The 21,869-nt window shown below is 35.1% G+C and overlaps 1 protein-coding gene across 1 annotated transcript in view; it reads right to left on the bottom strand.

Moving 5' to 3' along the window:
* Positions 1 to 20,384, bottom strand: part of LOC590751 (nuclear distribution protein nudE-like 1-A) — a 38,703-nt gene extending 18,319 nt beyond the window's left edge. Inside the window, exons 1-4 of the mRNA XM_030991487.1 lie at positions 20,177 to 20,384; positions 15,021 to 15,174; positions 14,412 to 14,560; positions 2,678 to 2,723 (exon numbers count right to left, since the gene is read on the bottom strand). Coding sequence (XP_030847347.1) covers positions 2,678 to 2,723; positions 14,412 to 14,560; positions 15,021 to 15,174; positions 20,177 to 20,262 — 435 coding nt within the window. The 5' untranslated portion in view covers positions 20,263 to 20,384. The remainder of the gene's footprint in view (positions 1 to 2,677; positions 2,724 to 14,411; positions 14,561 to 15,020; positions 15,175 to 20,176) is intronic.
* Between the last annotated feature and the right edge of the window lie 1,485 nt (positions 20,385 to 21,869).

Raw genomic sequence — 21,869 nt, forward strand, 5'->3', positions numbered from 1 at the left:
TTAAAAAAACATATAAATTGTGGCAGGAGTCGTGGCAGAAGTCAAACATGTTGTTCTTCATCTATTAAGTCACCCGGGATTGCAGTAGCTAAGTTATAACTTCCCATGCCATATTAGACAATTTGACACTGTTTACTAGGTAACTCACTAACCAAATCAACGGTGGCATGATCCAAAACCAAATTTTCCCATACGGTACATTCACATGAATGTGACGTTTAGTTTGTCATGACTCATGAGTGTACAATGCAGATGACATTTGGTGTCTTTCACCTCTTCCCTCTCTCTTGAAATCTACACATGAAATGTACACACGTATGAAACCTACATAAAAGGCGGTGTCACACAGAGGCCAACAATCCGGATTTTTAGTTATCCAGATTTTAGTTATCCTCTTAATTGCTGTCTGTCATCAATTATCCCTTCAAAAATCCTCTAACGAAGCAAGAAAATTCTCCCTTGAAAGGATTTTTCAAGGGATTTTTTAAGGGACTTTTCTGTGTGACACCGCCTATTGTCTGTTTGGAGCCAGGAGGGTGTTCATATCATTTTTAATACACAGAGATAGTGCTCTTCTAGCTCGATATAAAACCTATATACATGTACATGCACAGTTCCTGTAGGCTTACACATACATTATATTTGTTGTGTAAGAGCAAATGACTGCATGTATTTACGACTATGTGACTGAGTGACATGATGGGTATCATTTTATTAGATGACCTAACCATGTAATTATAATCAACCTTTGAATGAACTCATCCCATATGTTTCACACAGTAACTTTTAAATGCACATGGTGCATAAAACATAGACATGACCATGTATTTCACCACTGGCACGTGAACATGTGGTGTGCTATATTGGGCCTTGTATGTAATCTCCATGTACATGACATTGAAAATGCTTTTTAAAGTAGTCATCACACACTTATTAGTCGAAACATATTCTTTCACATGATTGGTAATAAGAGCTTCCATTTCATTTTTTGAAAGGGGGGCGTTTCCAAAACTGGTCTATACCTTTAAAGTAGACACACAAAGAATCAAAAGTGTTTTGAATTGATGCAAAATTCATATCATTGCAAAGGGGAAGCCTTACCGATCAAATATAAAACTTCCCTCTTCAAAATATGTTTGGGGCCCGCAGTAATCACCTCTCATAAATGTTAATTTTGAGATCCAGATTTTCTGCCTTCAGCGGTCCTCCATAGAGCGTCAAGATTTGTGACGTCACAAGCAAGACACAGCTAGCCACAAAATTGCATTTTAGGCCTTTCCATGATATCTATATGATTTTCAGCAAATTATTCGTGTTTTTCAAGAGAAAATCTTTCCATCCCTATATAATTTGTCCATAATAATAATACTTTAACGATAAGTACATTTCCCATAGAATGCAAGGAAAATGGCAACATTCTTCATGTAAGTGATCTAGGTACAGTTAAATCTAGTGTAGAGACCGCTCAAGGGAGACAAGACAAGACAAGTGGTCATTAAAGGGAGGTGGTCTTTTTGTACAGGTTCCTTTCATAACACCCTGTAGGACTCAGTGAGCAACAATTTTCAAGAGAAACCAAAAATGTGTTCTCTACAGACAGGTGGTCTTTCTATACAGGTGGTCACTAAAGCAGGTTTCATTCACGGTATTAATTTTTCTGCTTGAACCAAATCCTATATTGCATTATCCATACAAAAAAAAGCACCTTACATTTGTTTGTAGAATTAGAAGAAAGGAGTATCGCCTACAGCAATTTTTTTTGCTAAGATTATTGCCCCCAACTGACAGGTACTGCAATAAATCATGGAGGTGCATACAATTCTCTTTGCTCTTGATAATAAATATCCAGCACAGACAATGTCTGTAGGTATATTTATTGATGAAATGCAGTATTTTCAGTCCTACCCTGCTTGGAATGTGAACAACTAATACAGAGGGTGTGTCACAATCTTCTTGACTCAATTATCAGCCAATGGAATGGAAGAGCTGCCAAAATAACTACTATCCTTAGGGTTGAAAATATATTTACATTGTTCTGTTAGGGGGTAAACAGAGGTAAATAGGCAGTGTTAAAAAGTCAAAATACCTTACAAATCCTTCTTTTGGGAGCAAAAGGGCCCTAATTGTCATTTGCCGGAGCGTGTCATCACTTGTTTGAAGGAATGCCAGATTTCCAAAAAACGGTTTTCAATGAACTGTCAGAAACGTGTGCTAATGTGCAAACAGGTGTATCTTAATTCTCGTGGGAATATTAAAGTATACAGGTGTAGCCTAAAATGAAATCTGTGCAGTCCAACCCCATATTTCGTTATGGATTACCCATCTAAATGAATAAATCCTTTATTATGAAATCAGACACTTAAAAAAGGAGCAGCAGAAGAATTTGGTTTTAACAACTATTCACCTTTAAATTGACAAAATCCATATTCCATACTCACATGTACAGTACATGTGTACAGTTGAAACTGACAGTATAATTATGTGTTCTTTGACATTTCTAGCCTCTTCACTAGTACTCAAAGGTTTCAAGATGCAAAAGTTTAATGCTGTCATATAAATGGATCCCACTTCACTGAATTTCTTGCCATGGAAACTGGAACGGCCCTTTGTTAATATGTGCAAGCTTCTGGTCATAATACACTTCAAGAAAAGATTGAATATTATACTGTATACTTACTGAATTTAGTCTATGTTCGAAATCTTCTAAGGATGTTACAGTTGTTCTGTAGCGGAGAGAAAAAGACAGAAATATATATGGTTTAAACTTCAAATATCAAAATACAATTTAATCACCCACACATTGGAATAAAATTATACTGTATCAATTCAAACAGTAATTTATCAACATTTATTGGAATTACAATCCCAATCCTATCTCATTAGAATACCCTTGAAATACAAGACCTACATGTACACATGCATATTAAACACTTTGTCATTTTAAGTTTTACCTTAACATTTTTTTTTTTTTTTTTTTTTGAGGCCGCCATCCTTGTCAAGCTTTGCTTATGATTGCGGTCTCCTGCACTTTTCCAACAGAATAGTTTGGATAATACTTTAAATTTATGATAACATGTTATGGAAATATTAAGTTTCGTTATTTGTACATGTACATGTATTATGTAAAAAAATATTTTGACATGAAGAAATTATTGTTTGTATTATTTGTATTATACCTTAGGCCTACATTTATATGTTCTTTGTTATTCAATTACATTATATTTGGAAAAATGCAGAAATAAAATTTAAAAAAATAATAATAATAATAATAATAATAATGCAAAATTATGATAATTTGAAGAAAAAATTGAAACAAAAACAAAAACAACACATGGGATTTTAAAGTGGCTTTTAAAAGTGTAATACTGGAATTCAAGATTAATTAATTTTCAATTTCACAGGCTTAACTTTGTTTGAATTGCACATGAGCATGGATCTACAATACTGTACATGTACCCCCTATTATTACATAACATGTAGGCCTCATGTATTATACATGTACCAGTACATGTATTACAGAGAAAAATTCCTCACAGCCTACACAATATAGACAAGAACAGCTATATGTTAATGAGACCCACAAACTTAATCCTATTTTAATTCCTTCTCCAAACATAGAGGATTTGTGGTTATAGTTAATCAAGATGAAGGAAGAATAATCTGATTAACTTCAAGATAACAAGATTTTCAAGCTTGCAAACTGTATCATTGTAATGGCTAGGCCTCTACATACATGTACAATGTACATGTACATGTACATGTATAGACAATGTATGATGCAATACTTGCATGCTCATTTACAGTGTACTTGAACATAATTGTACACACTGTACAGTGTACATGTCAAATTTTCTTCATGTACTGTACATTAGGCAGTATACTGTATGTTAAGTGTGTAGATGAACGAAGCCGACACTATTAAAATTAAATTTTGTAATTCTATTTTATTGCCTCTATACTAGTTAGGCTCTGTGCTAACCTTTAATGATAGAGGTGAAGGAAATTTGTAATATTGCCTTGTGTTTTCCAAGACTTTGTAGGCACAATCTGATTTTTTTTCTAGGGGGTCCACAAAATACAAGCACTGCTTTTTAGTAGATCCCCCCATTTCCTAGAAAAAAATTCAGAATTTCTTGTAATAATTTTATTATGTGTAAAGTGTATTTGTTTGTTTGTTTTATTTCCACTTTTTCATATCATTACAAAGAAACATACAAATGAATATAATGAATAACATGTAAGTTTGACAAAGTTTGTTTCTAGTTTAAATAAAAGTTTCATACTGTTACAAAAGGAAAAAGCAGGAGACCACATGTCGTAAGCGTAAATGCTTGAACATGACCGTGGCCTCTGCCGAGTTAACAAAATAAAAGAACAACCCATGCAACTGCATTGTATTCAATGTTAAATAAGATATAAGTGAAGTGATTAAAAGTGAGCATGGCTGATTTAATTTTGAGTGAAAATAACAAAACAAATTTAGTGAAATATTTCGTGTTGAGAAGTGCATTTGTGCAAGGTGCAAAAAATTTAGCTTGGTGGAACAAAAAGAGACTAATACCGTGATATTTAATTGTGTGTTGGTTTCAGTTTCGGGTGATAATATTAAAATGTGTGCAGGGTCCATTTCTGTTGACAAAGACAGAACAATTCAAGACATAACAAATTAGATAATTTTTAAATTTCTATGTAAGATCTAGTAAACTATACTGAGTTAACAAATATGCTTTCATATAAGCTTTAAAAGAATAAAGGGAGGTCCTAGTTTTAATATGGTTCGGTAAGTTATTCCAAATATCTGGTCCATGGTGTCTAATTGATCGTAGGGCTAAACTAAGTTTGGGATTATTAAGATGGTAATCATGAGCATGTCGAGTTAAATATGAGTGTACGTTTACATTTAATAAATAAAAGTTTAAGAAAGATGCTGGAAGAGTTTTGGAAGTGTACTTATACATAAAAATGGCAGTTTGGAGCGTATGTATATCATAAACCTTTAATGTTTTTAATTGACTAAATAACGGGTTTGAATTTGCAAGATAGTTAGAGTGTGTACAAATACGAATTGCTCTCTTCTGCAAAAGAAATATTGAGTTTATTTTAGTTTTACTACAGTTTGCCCATATAATATTACAATATGTTATATATGGTAAAATTAAAGTATTATAAAGCATAAACAAAGATCTATCATTTATCAAACATTTCATTTTATACAAAATACCAATATTCCGGGATATCAAAATATTTATGTTATGAATGTGTTCGTTCCAAGACAAATTTGAGTCAATAATAACTCCTAAAAATTTCGTTGATTGTTTTTCTACCAGGGATAAACCATCTATAAACAAATTACATTGTGGTTGGTCTTGGGAGTTAATAGTTCTAAAACGGATAAAATTAGTTTTACTTATATTTAAGGATAATTTATTACATTTAAACCATATTGAAATATTACACAAATCATGATTTACAGTATCAACGAGTGTATCAATATTTTTGTGTGAGTAAAGTATATTTGTATCGTCGGCAAAAAGAATGTAAGTTAGAATATTTGATGATTTTATTATATCATTTACATAAATCAAAAATAAGAGCGGGCCTAAGATGGAGCCTTGAGGAACTCCACATGTGAGGTTCAATTTTGAGGAACTATTAGAATGATAATAAACATACTGTGTTCTATTTTTAAGATAGTCCTCAAACCAGGATAGAGCAAGGCCTCTGATACCATAGTGTTCTAGTTTATGAAGTAAGATTGTATGATCAATGGTATCAAAGGCCTTACTCAGATCCATAAAAACACCTATAACATGCTTCTTATTTGCGAGAGATTCAATTATTTTATCACAAAGTTTAATTAAAGCAAAATCAGTTGAATGATTTTTCCTAAATCCAAACTGGTTAGGAATCAAAATATCGTGCTCATTCAAAAAAGAAATCAATCTTTTATATACCAATTTCTCAAAAACCTTTGAAATACTTGATAATAATGATATGGGACGATAATTTTGAAGTTTAGATGGGTCATCTTTTTTATGAATCGGTATAACCTTAGCAATTTTTAATAAGTTAGGACAGGAACCAGTAGAAAGAGAAATGTTACATATATGAACCAATGGAGAAACAATAAAGTGTATTATTTGCTTAATGAGATTCATACTTAACCCATCTGGTCCTGATGACTTGCTTGATTTCAGTGATTGAACTATTCTAACTACCTCATGAATTGTTGTGGGAGTAAAGAATAATGAATTTTCAGAGGGTTCTAAAAGATATTGAGAAAAATGATTGTTGCCAGCATCTATCTTAGAGGCTAATGTGGGACCTACATTAACAAAGTACTCATTAAAATAATTAGCACATTCATTCAAATTATTAATGTCTTGTCCATTAACATTAATGGTTGTATTAATATGTTTTTTCTTACCCGTAAGATCTTTGATAATATTCCAAAGAGAATTATTATTTTGAGTACTCGCAATTTTATTTGAGTAATATAATTTGCGGGATAGCCGAATAATAGATGTTAACTTATTTCTATATTTTTTATATTTATCTAAATCAATATGATCTTTACTTCTTAACGCTTTCTTATATAATCGATTGCGAGTCGCAATCGATCGTAAAATGCCCCTCGTTGTCCATGGTTTCTTAGCCTTTTTTTTATTTAACTTAATTCGAACCAAAGGTATATTTTTGTTGTAATAATACATTAATTTATTCAAAAATATATCGTAAGCATCATTTGCAACTACTAAATTAAATACATCAACCCAAGATTCTGATGCTAAGTCCGCCCGAAAGCTCTGAATATTAGCATCCGTTTCTTTCCGAACGTATATATACTTCATGGACTCATGTTTAAATAACTGAATTGTAGGGGAAATAACAAATATGGGGAGGTGATCAGAAATATCAGAATACAATATTCCATTCTGACTGTTTTCATTAAAAATATTCGAAAATATATTGTCTATTAAAGTTTCAGTTATACTAGTTATTCGGGTAGCTTTGTTAATATGTGGATGGAGGGAATAAGAAGAGAGTGTAGTTAGTAACCTAAGTCCAATATTATTCAATGCAGGTGGTAGAAGATTAATATTATAATCCCCCATAAGATATATGATTTTATTTTCACGCGATATTAAAGAAAGACTTTCTTCTAATCTATCTACAAACGTATCAATATTACTATGAGGAGGTCTATACATTACTCCAACAAGTATATTTTTAGCTTGTTTATTTATAATTTCAATAAAAATATATTCGGAGCCATCTACACTTAAGTCAGGTCTCTCTTTAAATGTTAAGGAATCATGAATGTACAAGGCTACTCCACCCCCTCGTCCATAATTACGATCAGCCCTAATTAGTTTATAATTTTCAATATTAAATAAAGGAGGTGATTTATTATTCAACCATGTTTCCGTTATCCCTATTATGGAAAACGGAAAATGTTGTATAGAAGAAAAAAATAAATCCATAGAATCGAAGTTTTTATTCATGCTTCTAGCATTAATATGCAACAAACTAAGGGACTGTTGATTATGGCCATCATTATTTAAATTAAAAGCAGCGTTGAAATCGTCAGTAGTAAAATATTTTGACTCATTTTCTGTTACATCTTGGTTAATTTCTAAATCAAAATTCATATGACTAAATTCAATATAGGCCTACAATTATCAAATAAAATAATTAAGAAATGGGCCCATGTAATGATTTGAATATGATGTAGAATAATAAAGTCTGTTTGATATGTAACGTTAAGTATGTAAAATGTTTCACTTCGTACTAGTCTCAATATAAACAGTCGTTTCACCGTGGGTGCATGTGCAATGACTTGTGCAAGTGCTAAAATAATACAAAGAATGGTGAGTGAATGAACGGAACAGCGAATTGCAGCCATTGGTGGCGGTTCCGGTTTAGTACTGACCACCGCCAGTTCAGGAAAAAAAAGGAAAAGAAAAAAAAGAAAAAAAGAAAAAAAGAAAGAAAAGGGGGGGGGGGGGAAATAATTAAACATGAGAGAACGTACAGTATTAAAGGCAAATATGTGTGGGTATATACAGGGACAGGTAAGAGGAATGCAGGTTAGAATAGATCATTTAAATGCGCAAGAGTGTATAGGTTACGAGGCTCCAAAGAAATAGATCAGGGTCTGTCATTCATATGCTACAACAGTATTGATGGTAAACAGCAAGGAATTTATATTACAGTGAATCGTATCGACACAGTTAACAATGTATTTTATTCGACTTTATTTAACAATAAGAATGTTACACCTGCGAATTACCACGCAGTTAACCTCAATACATGTGGGCAGTTCTTAAACAAATAATAACAAAGACAATATAAAGAAAGAGGAACAGATCGCAATCTAGAGTCTTAATCTGTAAAAAGGGAATTGTTAACAATCAAGATAAAGTTGTTTAAGATCAATCCTTCCAATAAAATGTGTTTATATTACATAACATTACAGACGTAGGGAATAGATTTTTTAAAAAAAATAAAAAAAACGGAAATTCTACAGTGTTAACATTTAGAAAGCATGTTTTCTGTTGTGGGTAAAGGCACTCACCCCAAGAAAAAATGAATTATGTACATACATTTTTTGATACTTTCTGTATACCTTTGTTTATCTTTATGATGGAAATGAAATAAATATGAATTGAAAAAAATGTAAAAATCTAAATTGTACATGCACATACAGACAGTGTACTGTACACTGTGTACAATTACGACTGTAAATACATGTACATGTAGGCATATTTTGTGACAATAGCAGGGACATTGGTATTAAAGTAACATGTCCCCGATACTCTGCATTTATGAGTCAACTGTGTACGTGTAGTCTCAAGACGGGTACAATATATACACAAACACTGTAAACACGTACAGTATGTAGTAAACAACTCTCCACATCTGTTTATAGTGTAACTGGTAATGTTATGTAGATTTACAATAGGCAAGGAAAGGTCAAAACTTGAAACCCTTCAAATCTGTTCATGCCCTTCTGTTAGGCACATAATGGTATTACACGTGGCAAGTTGGCAACTCCAAACATTGCTGCAATATACTTTATTAAACAATAACATTACAACTGATACTCATCTGTTCAAAGGCAGAAGAGTGTTACATGTAACTCTGTATTTATTAACTATACACTGTATGACTTTATACCCTTCTTACTCTCAACAAATGACAGATGTACATGTATTGCACAAATCCTACATGTACACATGTATAATGTACTCAGCTCTGTCATAAATTTCAAAATTGCTCTCGTTGGTCATTGATTATTATTGAAAATGATCTTGTGTATTAAATCTTTTTCAAAAACTGTCTGTACTTTGAGACTACATTTACATGCATGTCACCAATATCACTATTGGAGAGGGCATGTTTCAACACCAATGGAGCAGTATGTGACCTCTTCACTCAGGGCCAAACAGCTAGCTCAACAGGCAAGTAAAGGAACTTCACTCATGGAAAGTGTCACCACACCCTCTTGAAGAGTGCAGTTTAAAATGCACAAGCCCTATACTTGTTGGAATGTTGGTTGCACCTCAACATCACTTTCAACAGGGTCTGAACTATATTGACCGGTACATACACTATTGTTTGTTGTTTGTAATGATAAGAATAATAATAATATGTCTTGTGTAGCCTCATCAGTATTCATACTGTTCTCCCTGAGGGCCCTGCGATCATATTATTACCAGTACCCCGGTCATCGGATTCAGGCTTACCCGCACAATGTATGCACATTCTCCACTCCCTGGGGAGCATTCCAGCCAATCTGTCTAATGTGACAGAAACAAGAATCTTTCTTGATTTGTAAACTAGAGTGATTTATTTTATGGCAAGAAATATTCACAAATTTCTAGAATTTGGTGTTGTGTCAGACTGTCAGTTACAGTATTAATTATATTTTGGCATGAAATTGAACCACATTCCTGAACCTGGGCCCTGTTTCACAAAACTTGTTATTAATACCAAGTTACAAGAATTGTTATAAGCTACTGAAATCATTGCCTTTGATTGGCTGAGAACAAATTTATCTCAGAAGTTGATCATTTGTTGATTTTTAGAAGTTCATGAATTTAGGGCTCTGAAACAATTTGCGAACATTTCACATCTGTGAAATTTTCTGGTGTTATACTACGGTAGCTGTTTTAAATAAATAGACTTGACAAAGGAAGTATTGACTTTTTTTAATGTGACAAAATACGTGAATGAGCTGAGCTTTAAGACGAGAATTAAAATACTTTCAGTTTCAAGCAAGTGATTGATACTGTTGTTTCCCCACTGAATTACCTGTAAGGTACATACAGGTACATGTACATTGTATGTTAAATGGTGCAAGAAAGTTATAGCCTACAAAGTATATGTACATGTAGGGCTCCATGTACATGTGTCCATAGAAAAACATTGCCCAGGCCTCTGGCCCTCTACTTACAGTGTACATATCTTTTGTCACCAGTAAATTATGTTGTTTGTTGGTGCCAATTTAACTCATACACAGTACTTGTAGGCCTAAATGTACATTAGAACATACTATATCTACATGTACATGTACATCTATTTTTACACAGACTGATTTTAAGTCAACAAAGAAAGGCCTCATTCAACCCTGACACTTTGCTCACCCTATAAATAAGCATAAAATATCATTCCTAGGGTGATAAAAATATAATATCACAATCCCCCTGGTCTAGTGAGCATTGAAAAGTAAACATGGCAATTGAATTGCAATTAAAGGAAGATAAATGAATGAATCATCGACTGGCACAATCACTTGACACTACGCCAAAGGTTGTCGCAATCACGTGTGGAAAGCAAAACAATGTCAAGTTCGGAGGGCAGAGTATTTCCCAGCTGCTCATTCTATGCTATGGAAGGTGACACATTCAATTGGAATGTCACAGGTCCATCTACATTACATCACTACACGTCTGTACTACTTCCACTACAAGCAAATTTTGTTCTCATGTTTCAGTGTTTTGTCAGAAGTTAATGGGCAACTACATTGTATTTGAAAACACTACCAAAAAAAATTGAAACCCCCCCCCCCCCCCCAGACGGGTTTTATTTTTAAATGCCTGCAGAAATTTTACAGATTTTTGCAGTGCAAATGCTCGCACTCAAAACATTGGTGCATGATTCCGGTTTTGGGTCACATGACTCTCCTTGCTTCTGTGCATTAGCATGAAGATTTTGGGGCTGTGTAAATGAGCCTACTGTAGAAGTGCTTCCTTCAGCCTCAGGGAACTCAATTAGCTTTTGTTTCTTTCTGAATTGAAAGTATTCAATATCCTTGACAACAATCTACAGTGTACATGTATATTCTCACAGCCTGCAGTATTATAACTTTTTTTGTTGTTGTTGTTGTTTTTTTTTCTTTCTAGGCTCCTTTTTGAACTTTTGCAGAGCTTTAGTAAATTCTCTCCTATCTGCACAGAACAGTTTTCCCCTTCCGGTACATGAGGGTATCCTGTACACAAAATAATTTATGCACCATGCGCAGTAATCAACAAAATTATTTTCAAAAATTGGATCAACTTATTTTTTTCAAAACAGTCACAAGTCTTCTACTTTTATCTGTTTTCCCCGCTGACACATGAAAAACAGGAAGTTCACAAAACTATTAACCAACTATTTTCCATGTCCAATGCAGACGTCACATGTTTGGCAATAATATGGTTTCCTCTAAACTAATTGCGACACCGGTGATTGACAGCATGTTTTCCTCTTTCATGAAGTTTGTAAATTGTTTTCTTGAGTTTCTCTCAACTCTCAAGCCAATGTTTCTTTCATTCAATAAATCAATGCTATTTGTTTGTAGACAAAAAGAGCAACAGTATCATCACATAACTTTTGAGGTGGGTCCTTTGCAAGACAAAGATCAGAAACAATGGACTGGGGCCAGGAAGTATGCTGTTCTGGTTTCTATTGTGTTGCAGCAAAGCATGTGATTTTCTTGAAGTTGTTATTTTGAGTTTACAAAATATACTTGTGTATATATGTGTACATGTACATTCTATTTCTTTGATCTACATGTACATTACATGCATTTTTTTAAAGTGAAAAGGTATTGTTCATGAATGTTTTGTACCCTTTATGTCACTCTCTTCTCTCTGATTTTGTTTTCTAACAGTGAACATTGTTTATGTTCATCAATCATCAATCTACGGTGAGCCTACAGTAATAATTGGTTTTTAAATATACACATGACATCTAAACAAGGTGAAATCTAACAGAAACAGTGGTGCCACAACACTCCATAGATTCCAAATCAATAGAACCACACATACCAATGCCTCTACAATGACAAAATGCAAGACAATGATTTTTAGTACTGAGTCGATGGAGAATGGCTTTCTTTCTGTGGTCATCACCATTTTCATGGGAAGAAACAACCTTGAATGATGGCATTTGAATCAATCCCGCCTCTGTGTTATCTCACAAACATTTGTTGTTTTCAAATAACATAATACATCTTTGGTACTTTTATTTGGAAATACACCTTCAGATTTAATATTGAACGATGGCATTTGAATTGATCCCACCTCCCCAACGCTTCTCATGAAAAGGGTGTTTTCAAAATAATATTGCATCTTTAGTATTCACCAAGAACGGTGCTGATATTTATTTTCAAAACAAATCTTGGACACTGAACAGGTACACAATTGCAGATGCAACAATTTGATCAAATGTCAATAACAAACTTGTTTGCTTTTGTAAACCTTTTGGAAGTACAGTACCTAAAAATATAAAGGACCTTGCGCATTATTAAAGCATTACATTAGCTCTCAAGAAAATATGACATTTTTTCATGGGCAATTCTGATAGTTTGTTTTATGCGCCATTCACAGCTCCTGCATATTTTGCTATTTCAGTTTACATGTAAATCTTGAAGTACATTTCAAAATAAAACATTATTAGTGTTTAACTTCAGATATAAATGAATATGTACTTATCGTGCTATACATGAGTCACATGACTACATGTATGCAACCATATGAGCTTGAATTTTATCATGGAAGCCATTGGAAGGTGATGGGTTAAAAGCTAAAAAACTGGGACAGTGAAGGAGCACTGAACTTGAGGGCACATTCTTGTCATACCCCTTCCCCCAGGAAATTTGATTTATTTATTTCACAGCTGAACAAGCTGTCGAAAGCATGTCACAGGGGCGATACTTGGTTTATTATTGGCACAGATGACATCAAGATCTTGTCCTGTTCATATCTGTATACTGACAGCCTACACAAAACAGCTGCTCTGGGAGTTACCCTAATGAATAAACACTGTTGTTAATAATGGAGATAGCGCAGAGATACGTATATAAATATGATATCACCCATTGACAGCCAGAAGGGTGTTACCTCCATGTTATAGTATGGGTAACACCTTTCTGGATCTCAGCAGATATTCAAAATATTACTGTAAACAGATAAGGCTAATGTACGACAACAGGAAAGATTTATAACCCTAATGCCTTTGCTATCTTCTTCCATGGAACAGTCATCTTTCTACTCATAAGTCCCAGCACAGGAGGTACACTGTCCTCACCATAGCATTTGGAATCTTGAGCTTCAAAAAATAAGACTGAAATTGATAAGCACTTCCCAACCAAGGAAACCAGTCCTGTTTTCATTAGCCTGATGCCACGTCATTACTCTTTACTGTAAAGCTGGGTAAATTAGTGGCCTATTAATTGGGTTAATATACCCAGATCAGTGGCGTCAGTGTTACTTTTACTCTTTGGGTAATGAAAATACACCTCATGATCGATATGTGGAATTTCTGGCAAAGCTGCTCACTTCCTCTCTCCCCCCCCCCCCCCCATTCAGACTAACCAAAACTTATTGTAAGGCTTTACATGTACGAAAACTGATTAATTTTTACCAGTCTGAACGTTGAATAATAAAACATTGCATATTAAAGAAACATTGTTGTATCATGAAACAGATGGTTGAGCATCATTTTCGAACAAAAATTCGAAAAAGAATCAGGGTCACTCACTCTCTTGTCTGAACGCTGCATCGTACATACATGTATGTACAACAATTATAGCTGTTTAAACTTTTTAAAACTGGGTGGCTTCTTGTATTAAAGCACGCTGTCACGTGAACTACATGTACTGTACTGTACCTGACCTGTACATGTCATCTACATGTAACCTCTTCTAAACTAGTTTCCTTGTAATGATGGTGTTTTGGGGTACAATATCCCTCTTCATAAATGTACCGGTACACCCCTGCTGCTACATTAACTATGATGATTCTTTATTAAAGGAACGTTTCTTTATCCAAAGTTTGTATAAATTCCCCTAGTCTGAACAGGCCATTAGCATCCTGGAGAGAGGGGAGGAGGGGGGAGGAGGGGGGAAACAAAAAGGCACTCACCTTTTGGCTCTTTCTAAATCATCGTTTGTCTGCTCGAGTTCCCTGATGTATTTTTGAAGTTCCTCCCGGATGGCCTTAATTTGTGCTAGTTCATCCTGCAGCTCGTTGATTTGCCGTAAGTAGTTATCCTGGGACATCTCCAGTTTCTCCTGCATGATAAAAAAGTTTGAGTTTTGTATTTAACACAGAAAGCAATTATATCACATGATAATGACGACGTAATGAGACTGGGGTAAAAAATAGGTTTGCTCTTCTCAAGGGGCTCCTTCATATCCAGTTTTCCTCCAATACAAGTACTTTCGCTTCCTTCAATTTTATGCAAATAGACAAAATTTGTGATAAAACTTTAGACGATCATAATAAACAAATGTTGACAAAATTCTGGATCCATATGCATCGAAAGTGAAATCACTGAGATCTGAAGAAAACAACATCCTACTCCAAGAAATTTATAGATTATTTAGTGTTTCTGAATCTGAGTAATTTGCATCCCAAACAATAAAAAGTAGATGTACATGTACTACATGCTTGTATCATCACACACAAGACATGCAGTCAAAGTGCTACCCTGTACCTGTATTACAAATTCCACATAATTTTATATCTTACCTTTAAATTATCACATTCTGTTGATAATCTTTCTTTAGTAGATGCGAGATCTTTGACCTTAGACTCTGACTGTTCTAGTTGTGTTTCCAGCTCTGCTTCTAACTCCTGACTACTGATCTGATATTCCTCTAGCTCCTCCTTGGTCTCACTCAGACTAAAACATTGAAAACAAGAAAGAGAAAAAAATCATTAAGCAATGATAACATAGAAGTTTATTTCCACTTCAGACTCATCTTCTAAAGTGTGAATTACATTTTAATATTAAAAAAAAAATAAATAAAAGATTACAAGTTTCTCTTTATCCATGATGCACAACATACTGTACAGTTGTAGTGTAACTACATGTACATTTTGGTAATGTCACTTCATAATGCCTACAGTATCCTATAATCCTAGTACATGTACATGTACATGTATAAGATGTTTTTGTGATGCACACTACATGTACATGGGTATTTTCTAATATTCTAACATAGTAACAGCAGTATTCAAAGCTGTCAGTTTAAAAATGTCAACAATCATCAAAGACAGTGCATAAGGAATTAGATCCATGATTTAGTTTTACATGTACATGTACAATGTATTTGCCATAGACAATGTACACTCCCAACAGTATTTATCTCAATATAAGCATCTGTCGAGACTGGGCATGAGCTTTGAGTGACAGGATAGTATTTGCAAAGCCAAACACATTTTGACATTTTCACAAAAAAGTTATGATGAATGGAGCCGAACCTAAAGCTAATATTGAAACACGATTGGCTACACATCAATTGATGCAGACATACATGATGTACATGTAGAGGTGTACGTGTACAGGTACATGTACATGTAATACCGGTATTGTACTACCGGTATACAGATGTAAGTCATAATAGATCTACATGTACATGTACATTTTGTGTACAGGTACACTATAATCAGGAACCAGTATGATTGACAAGAATGCCTGATATCTACAGTGTACATGTACACTAAATGTAGTAATGTTTATTTGTCTGATAAATACATTCGCACCTCAACACTGGTAGTCTGGTACAATAATACAATTACATGTACGTACATGTACATGTACATGTACATTACAATGTAGTCATTATCTCATGTACATTTGGGGATTATTCAGTCATCTACAATCAATTCTATGAAAAAGAGACAGAAAAGTATTTAAAAAGATTAAGAGGATACGGATGGCCTTAAATTCTCCATCTTTGCTTTCATGTAATATGCAACAACCATCCAGACAAGGACATACATGTACTGTACTGCACATGTACACATGCACATGTACAATTGTAAATACACTGGGTACTCACAAGTCTACATGTACAGTGTACCTGTACATGTAATGTAGATCTAATTTAAATTAATCAATTAGCCCTTTTTCAAGATCGCTCTGTGTCCACAATTCTCTCCCATTCTCATCCCAACCCTCTCCATCTTTCCCTTCATCCATCTACAATGTACATGTACCACTCCCCATCTCCCTATATCCATATCTTCCTCTCTCCCTCTTCACCCTCTTCACCCCCCCCCCCCCTTGTATCTCTCCCTCTCTCTCTCTCTCTGTTAGATAATAAGCATGGTGTCGATGGACATGTCTAGTTTTCTATCCTATCATCAGTAATTATATCAGAGCAAAAAGCCGGTATAGTGAGGACAACTTGAATGTAAATATCACAGCCTACTGATGGAAGAGGGCTCTAGAATGGCATTCATGGAATCTGTGATGATTACTGGGTAGAGAACAGGAACTGGTATCTCAATCGATGACGTGGAAGTTGGCAGCCACCGGAATCCTACTGGCTGCTTTGGAAGCATGCACACATTAAAACACCATTCAATTTACTATACAATACAACATGATGTATCATCTAATCATCTTCATAGAAATGATATTTCAAAGCTTATAATGTAAATGCATTTACAATTCAGAGTCTAGATGACTGATAGAGATGTAGAATTTACTTTGAAGGCATTCAGATTTAACTACATGTACATACATGTAGCAGAATACAATATCATTTACAAACATGTAACAGTTCACAATGTATTCAGGTACAATACATGTACATGTATGTAATTTCTGTTTTTCTTTTCAAAATTCATCAATTCAAATGGAAAAGGAGAGGGGATTCAGTTCTTGCTTGGTGGAAATACTGGATGCATAGATCTGCAATCAAAGAGTCATGTTTCCTACATTACATTGTAGATCAATTAATTGTGTGGTACACTAGTATTATAAATGCTGTGTCTACTGTAGTGTTGATAAAAATATGCTTATTTTTTATAAATGTAATGCTTCCTTGGAGAAATTTCAAGTATTCAAAGTATATTTGTGGCTTACACCCAGTAAATAAGATCGATTGATCGATCTGTAATGAAAAACAAGTCAGAAAAAATCTTGCAACCAGCGGGATTTGAACCTGCCATCTACTGATTGCCGGGCAGCGACTCTACCACCAGGCCATCACTGGTCCATAGTACAGTCAAGATGAACTAGAAACAAATACCCAAGCTCTCCTGATTCATTCTGACTTTATATTCATTAGTCCGCCATGGACAATAACTTTTTATAAATGTAATGCCTCCTGGGAGAAATTTCAATTATTTAAACATACATGGCTTACACCCAGTAAATAAGATCGATTGATCGATCTGTATTGAAAAACAAGTCAGAAAAATCTTGGTTAAAGTCCCGCTGGTTCCAAGATTTTTTCTGACTTGTTTATCAATACAGATCGATCAATCGATCTTATTTACTGGGTGTAAGCCACAATGTACAATGTACAGTAAGCCACATATATGGCAAGACATTAATTTACACTTTTGCCACACTCGACCCAGGTGAGATAAATGTAAAATGTGTATGCTGTACCTGGAAGTAATTAATTCTTTACAATGCTAGAGCACCACATTGGCAGCCTCAGACAGGTTTGGCGGTATTAAGTAAAAATGACCTGAGACATGATTGAAAGATTTTATTGGGTTGTGGTGGATTTTAGCCTTTCTAGGCTTGCTTTCGTTTCAAGCGCTTGCAATTTCTAATGTTGCAAAACTATTTAAATACAGTACAGTTATGTGTTAGAGTACTTAAAAGTTATATACATTACGTATTGAAAAATATTATCACCTTTTCTCTCTCACTTATTGCTCATGAATGTACAAGGTCAAGACTTTGTACATGTGCATGGCTGCATGCAATAGTGAGCTCAGGATATGCTGTATAGCCCGTTTGAAACCTCAGGTACATTTAAGTGAGATCAGTATGTGAGACTGTGTACATGTACTGGCAGCTGCAGTCCACTTCTCAGTTCATCAAAGAACAAAATCAATAACGACAACCATTTCTTCAAATGCACAATGATACACATGTAGGTACACGTATGTTCTGAATTAAAATAAAAAATGATACCTGTATACAAAATATTCAATACCTTGATCTAAAAAAAAATGAAAACATTGAATTACATGTACACTGTATATCAGCCTCAAGAAGAGGTCTTGGACTTCTTTTTAATTTTGTTTTTCTTTTTTTGGTATTATGTTTCTAAATAACTCCAGCCTTAATGGGTATTTAGTCAATTGGTGTCACATGTAAAGTACATGTACATGTACATTATACCAAATATTGCCATTAGTATTGGGAGTTCTGCACATACACTGTACATGTACATGTACATGTATACAGTTGTAGTCACACTTTCATTTACGGTGTACATCAAATGATCAAATGTGTCATTTCACTTCAAATTGCACTTTCAGTTTGGTTTGAATTAAGATTAAGTAGGGGCTGTTATTCAGTCTTACCACTTAATGTTTATTATAATCACCATCAATTTGACATCATACATGTACATGTACATGCATATACATAGAAAGGTCACCTGTCTACAGTGGCCCTTGGTGACCTTAATAGACAGGTTTGACTGTATTTTTAAAAAAACGATGCCAAGGGCAATATTGATAATGTTACTGAGTGTACAGTAGCATTCACATCACACATGTTTATTCAGCAGTTTACAGAGTCAGAAATAATGTCTATTTTTTAAAGGAAAATCCAACCATAATAGCAGATTGCTTTAAGAAAAAAGACTAAAAGAAAGCAGAAAAAAGTAGAGAAAGTTTGAATGAAATCAATCAATAATACAGTTATGAATTTTTAAGACTTGTGATCAATTATCAATCTACAATGTATGTAAAGGGAGCTAGGGAGAAGGCGCTTACTTTTTGGAGAATTCAAAAAACAAATATATTTGTTTACTTTTTGTACACAAAAAATCTGAAAGTTGTCTGTGATCAAGTGACAATCCACTGACCAAATTACAGGTCTATCGACAAAGATGAAATCTACTCTAGACTCTAGGGTCAGATTTCATATCGACACATCTAAAAAGTAAAACAAAATTTCCTTTTCATTGATTTATTTTAAACCGATATTTTAGCATTCTGATTTCTGTTTCTCTCATTTTCCTGCTTTTCGCACTCATACAATTAACAAATTTAATTAAAAACAATGCCAATGCCGACAATACAAATACTTTTTACAGTCAATAGTTGGTGCCTTTTTTGGTCTTATTGTTTTACTTTAAGTTCTACTTTTAGGGCGCTACATGTATGTCTTACGCTTTAATTTTGGAATTTAAGACAGCTTAGTAGACTACTTAAATTTAATCAAACTTTAGAGTTTTTAGTCTTAGGTTCTAGATCTAAATCTAGTTTTAGTTCTTTACTCTAGTCTTAGTAGGGTCTAGACTAGATCTAGAGTCTACTTTTAGTTTTACCTGGCCTTGTCAAATAAAAGAGTGAACAAGTCAGAGTCCTGAGTCAGAACATCATTTTGCTTTTCTTATCATTGAACTTGAAGTTTAAATTCCCTGAGATTTGTTCGTTTTTTGCTATGTTATCATTTATCAGATTCAGAAATCATTTTAGTGAAATTTGAACTGGAATGGAAAGCAAGCGCAACATCACCGCACTGCATGCTGCAGCTGCACCGGCAAACGCCGGGTGTGTACATGTAATGCATGTACAAAACGGGGACCCGCTACGAGCTACGCCTTGCGCCGCCTGTCTTGCGGCGACGCGATCAACATACTGTCACCCGTAGTAAGGCACTGCCTCGCAAATCTTATTCTGTCGCACTACAAAATTACCTTGTTTTCAATTCTTGTGCCTTATTTTTCCAGTATTCCAACTCCTCAGTCTGTGAAGAAAATTTTGGAATGTCCTCGTCATCCATAGTTAATCCTTACGTATTTCCAAAAGGGCTAAATCGGCGTAAAATTGATCGAAGATGGTCTTATTCGGTGAGAATAGTGGCCTGTGCTTCCAAATTAATACGTAATTTGAAAGATGTGCTAGATAGAAAAATGACACACAACTTGCACTAAAAACAGCACCGGCGCGGCTTGAACAGTGTTGATCTGTACAGTTCTATTACGGTACTTGCATTGTACTGACGCAAAATCTCACTGACCTCTCCGCTAAAATAATTTGGTGGTAAATAACGTGGCGTTCGGTCTGAACAAAATGAGTAAACAAAAAATTAAATAATACAAGGACAGATCAGTGGCGTAATGAGCAAAAACGTTTGGGGGGGCTGACAAAAAAAAAATATCCGCATCACCCCCACTCTAACATGCAGGCCCCGCTGAACGTTTCGCAAAGTGGGGTCTAGGGGCGGAGCCCCCAAAGCTCAAGGGGTATGGGCATCAGGGCGGATCCAGGAATTTCTTACCGGGGGGGGGGCACAAAATTGCATGGGGTTAAATATATGTAAAACGATGAAGTGACAGAACGAGGCTTTAGCGGCGAGGGAGCGGAGCGACCAAGCGGGGTTGGGTCTGGAGTAAGACCCAGAGTAAGAAGCATTTGCAATTTTAGAACCAAATTAGACGCATTTTCAGGCACTTCCTGGAGTAATATGACGTAAAATTGCTTTCTCCTACCCCTTCCAAGAGTAGGGATCTTTTGCAATTTGAGAACTACATTTGGCGCATTAATGTCCACCGGCACTTCCTGGAAAAAAACGAGGCCTTCTGATTGGTTAGAAGTTAGAGAAAAGTGATCTGTCAAGTCGTGAGACGTTGTATATGCCCGGTACTTCATCAGTAGTACTTGCAAAAATTATATCGAGTGTATAAACTGTGTCGTTATCAGGGGCGTCGCTAGATCTTTTTCAGTGGGGGGAGGGAGGTGGGGAGGGTGTAGAGGCCACCGATTACCGACAAAACGAGCACAATTACCGACAAATATATTAATGCCAATGTCCAAATGTCTACAAATTTAACCCTATAAATCTGGGGCCAGGAACTAAGTTATTTTTCAGTCCCCCCCCCCCCCCCCCCCCACCCTCCCGCGCGAAGCGCGAAAACTTTGACACTTCATTTAATTATTAGAGAAAGAAGACGCTTCATTGTACCGGTCTCGACTCTTAATCCTCTTCTGGATCCAGTCCCCCCCCCCCTCCCTCCCGCGAAGCGCGGAAGATTTTATGTTTTAAAAAATTATTACTCTTAATCCTTGTCTGAATTCATTTTCGCCCCTCCCGCGCGAAGAGCGGAAGCTATGACGTTTCATTTAATTATTAGAGAAAGAAGATGATTCATTGTACCAGTCCCGCCTCTTGATCCTTGTCTGGATCCAGTCCCCCCCCCCCCCCCCCCTCCCTCATGCGCGAAGCGCGGAAGATTTGACGCTTCAAAAATTATTACTCTTAATCCTTGTCTGAATTCTTTTTCGCCCATCTCGCGCGAAGCGAGGAAGCTTTGACGTTTCAATAAATTATTACTCTTAATCCTTGTCTGAATTCATTTTCGCCCATTCCGCGCGAAGCGCGTAAGCTTT

The sequence above is a fragment of the Strongylocentrotus purpuratus genome, unplaced genomic scaffold, assembly GCF_000002235.5.
Source record: "Strongylocentrotus purpuratus isolate Spur 01 unplaced genomic scaffold, Spur_5.0 spur5_contig_845, whole genome shotgun sequence".
In the NCBI taxonomy this organism is placed as follows: Eukaryota; Metazoa; Echinodermata; class Echinoidea; order Camarodonta; family Strongylocentrotidae; genus Strongylocentrotus; species Strongylocentrotus purpuratus.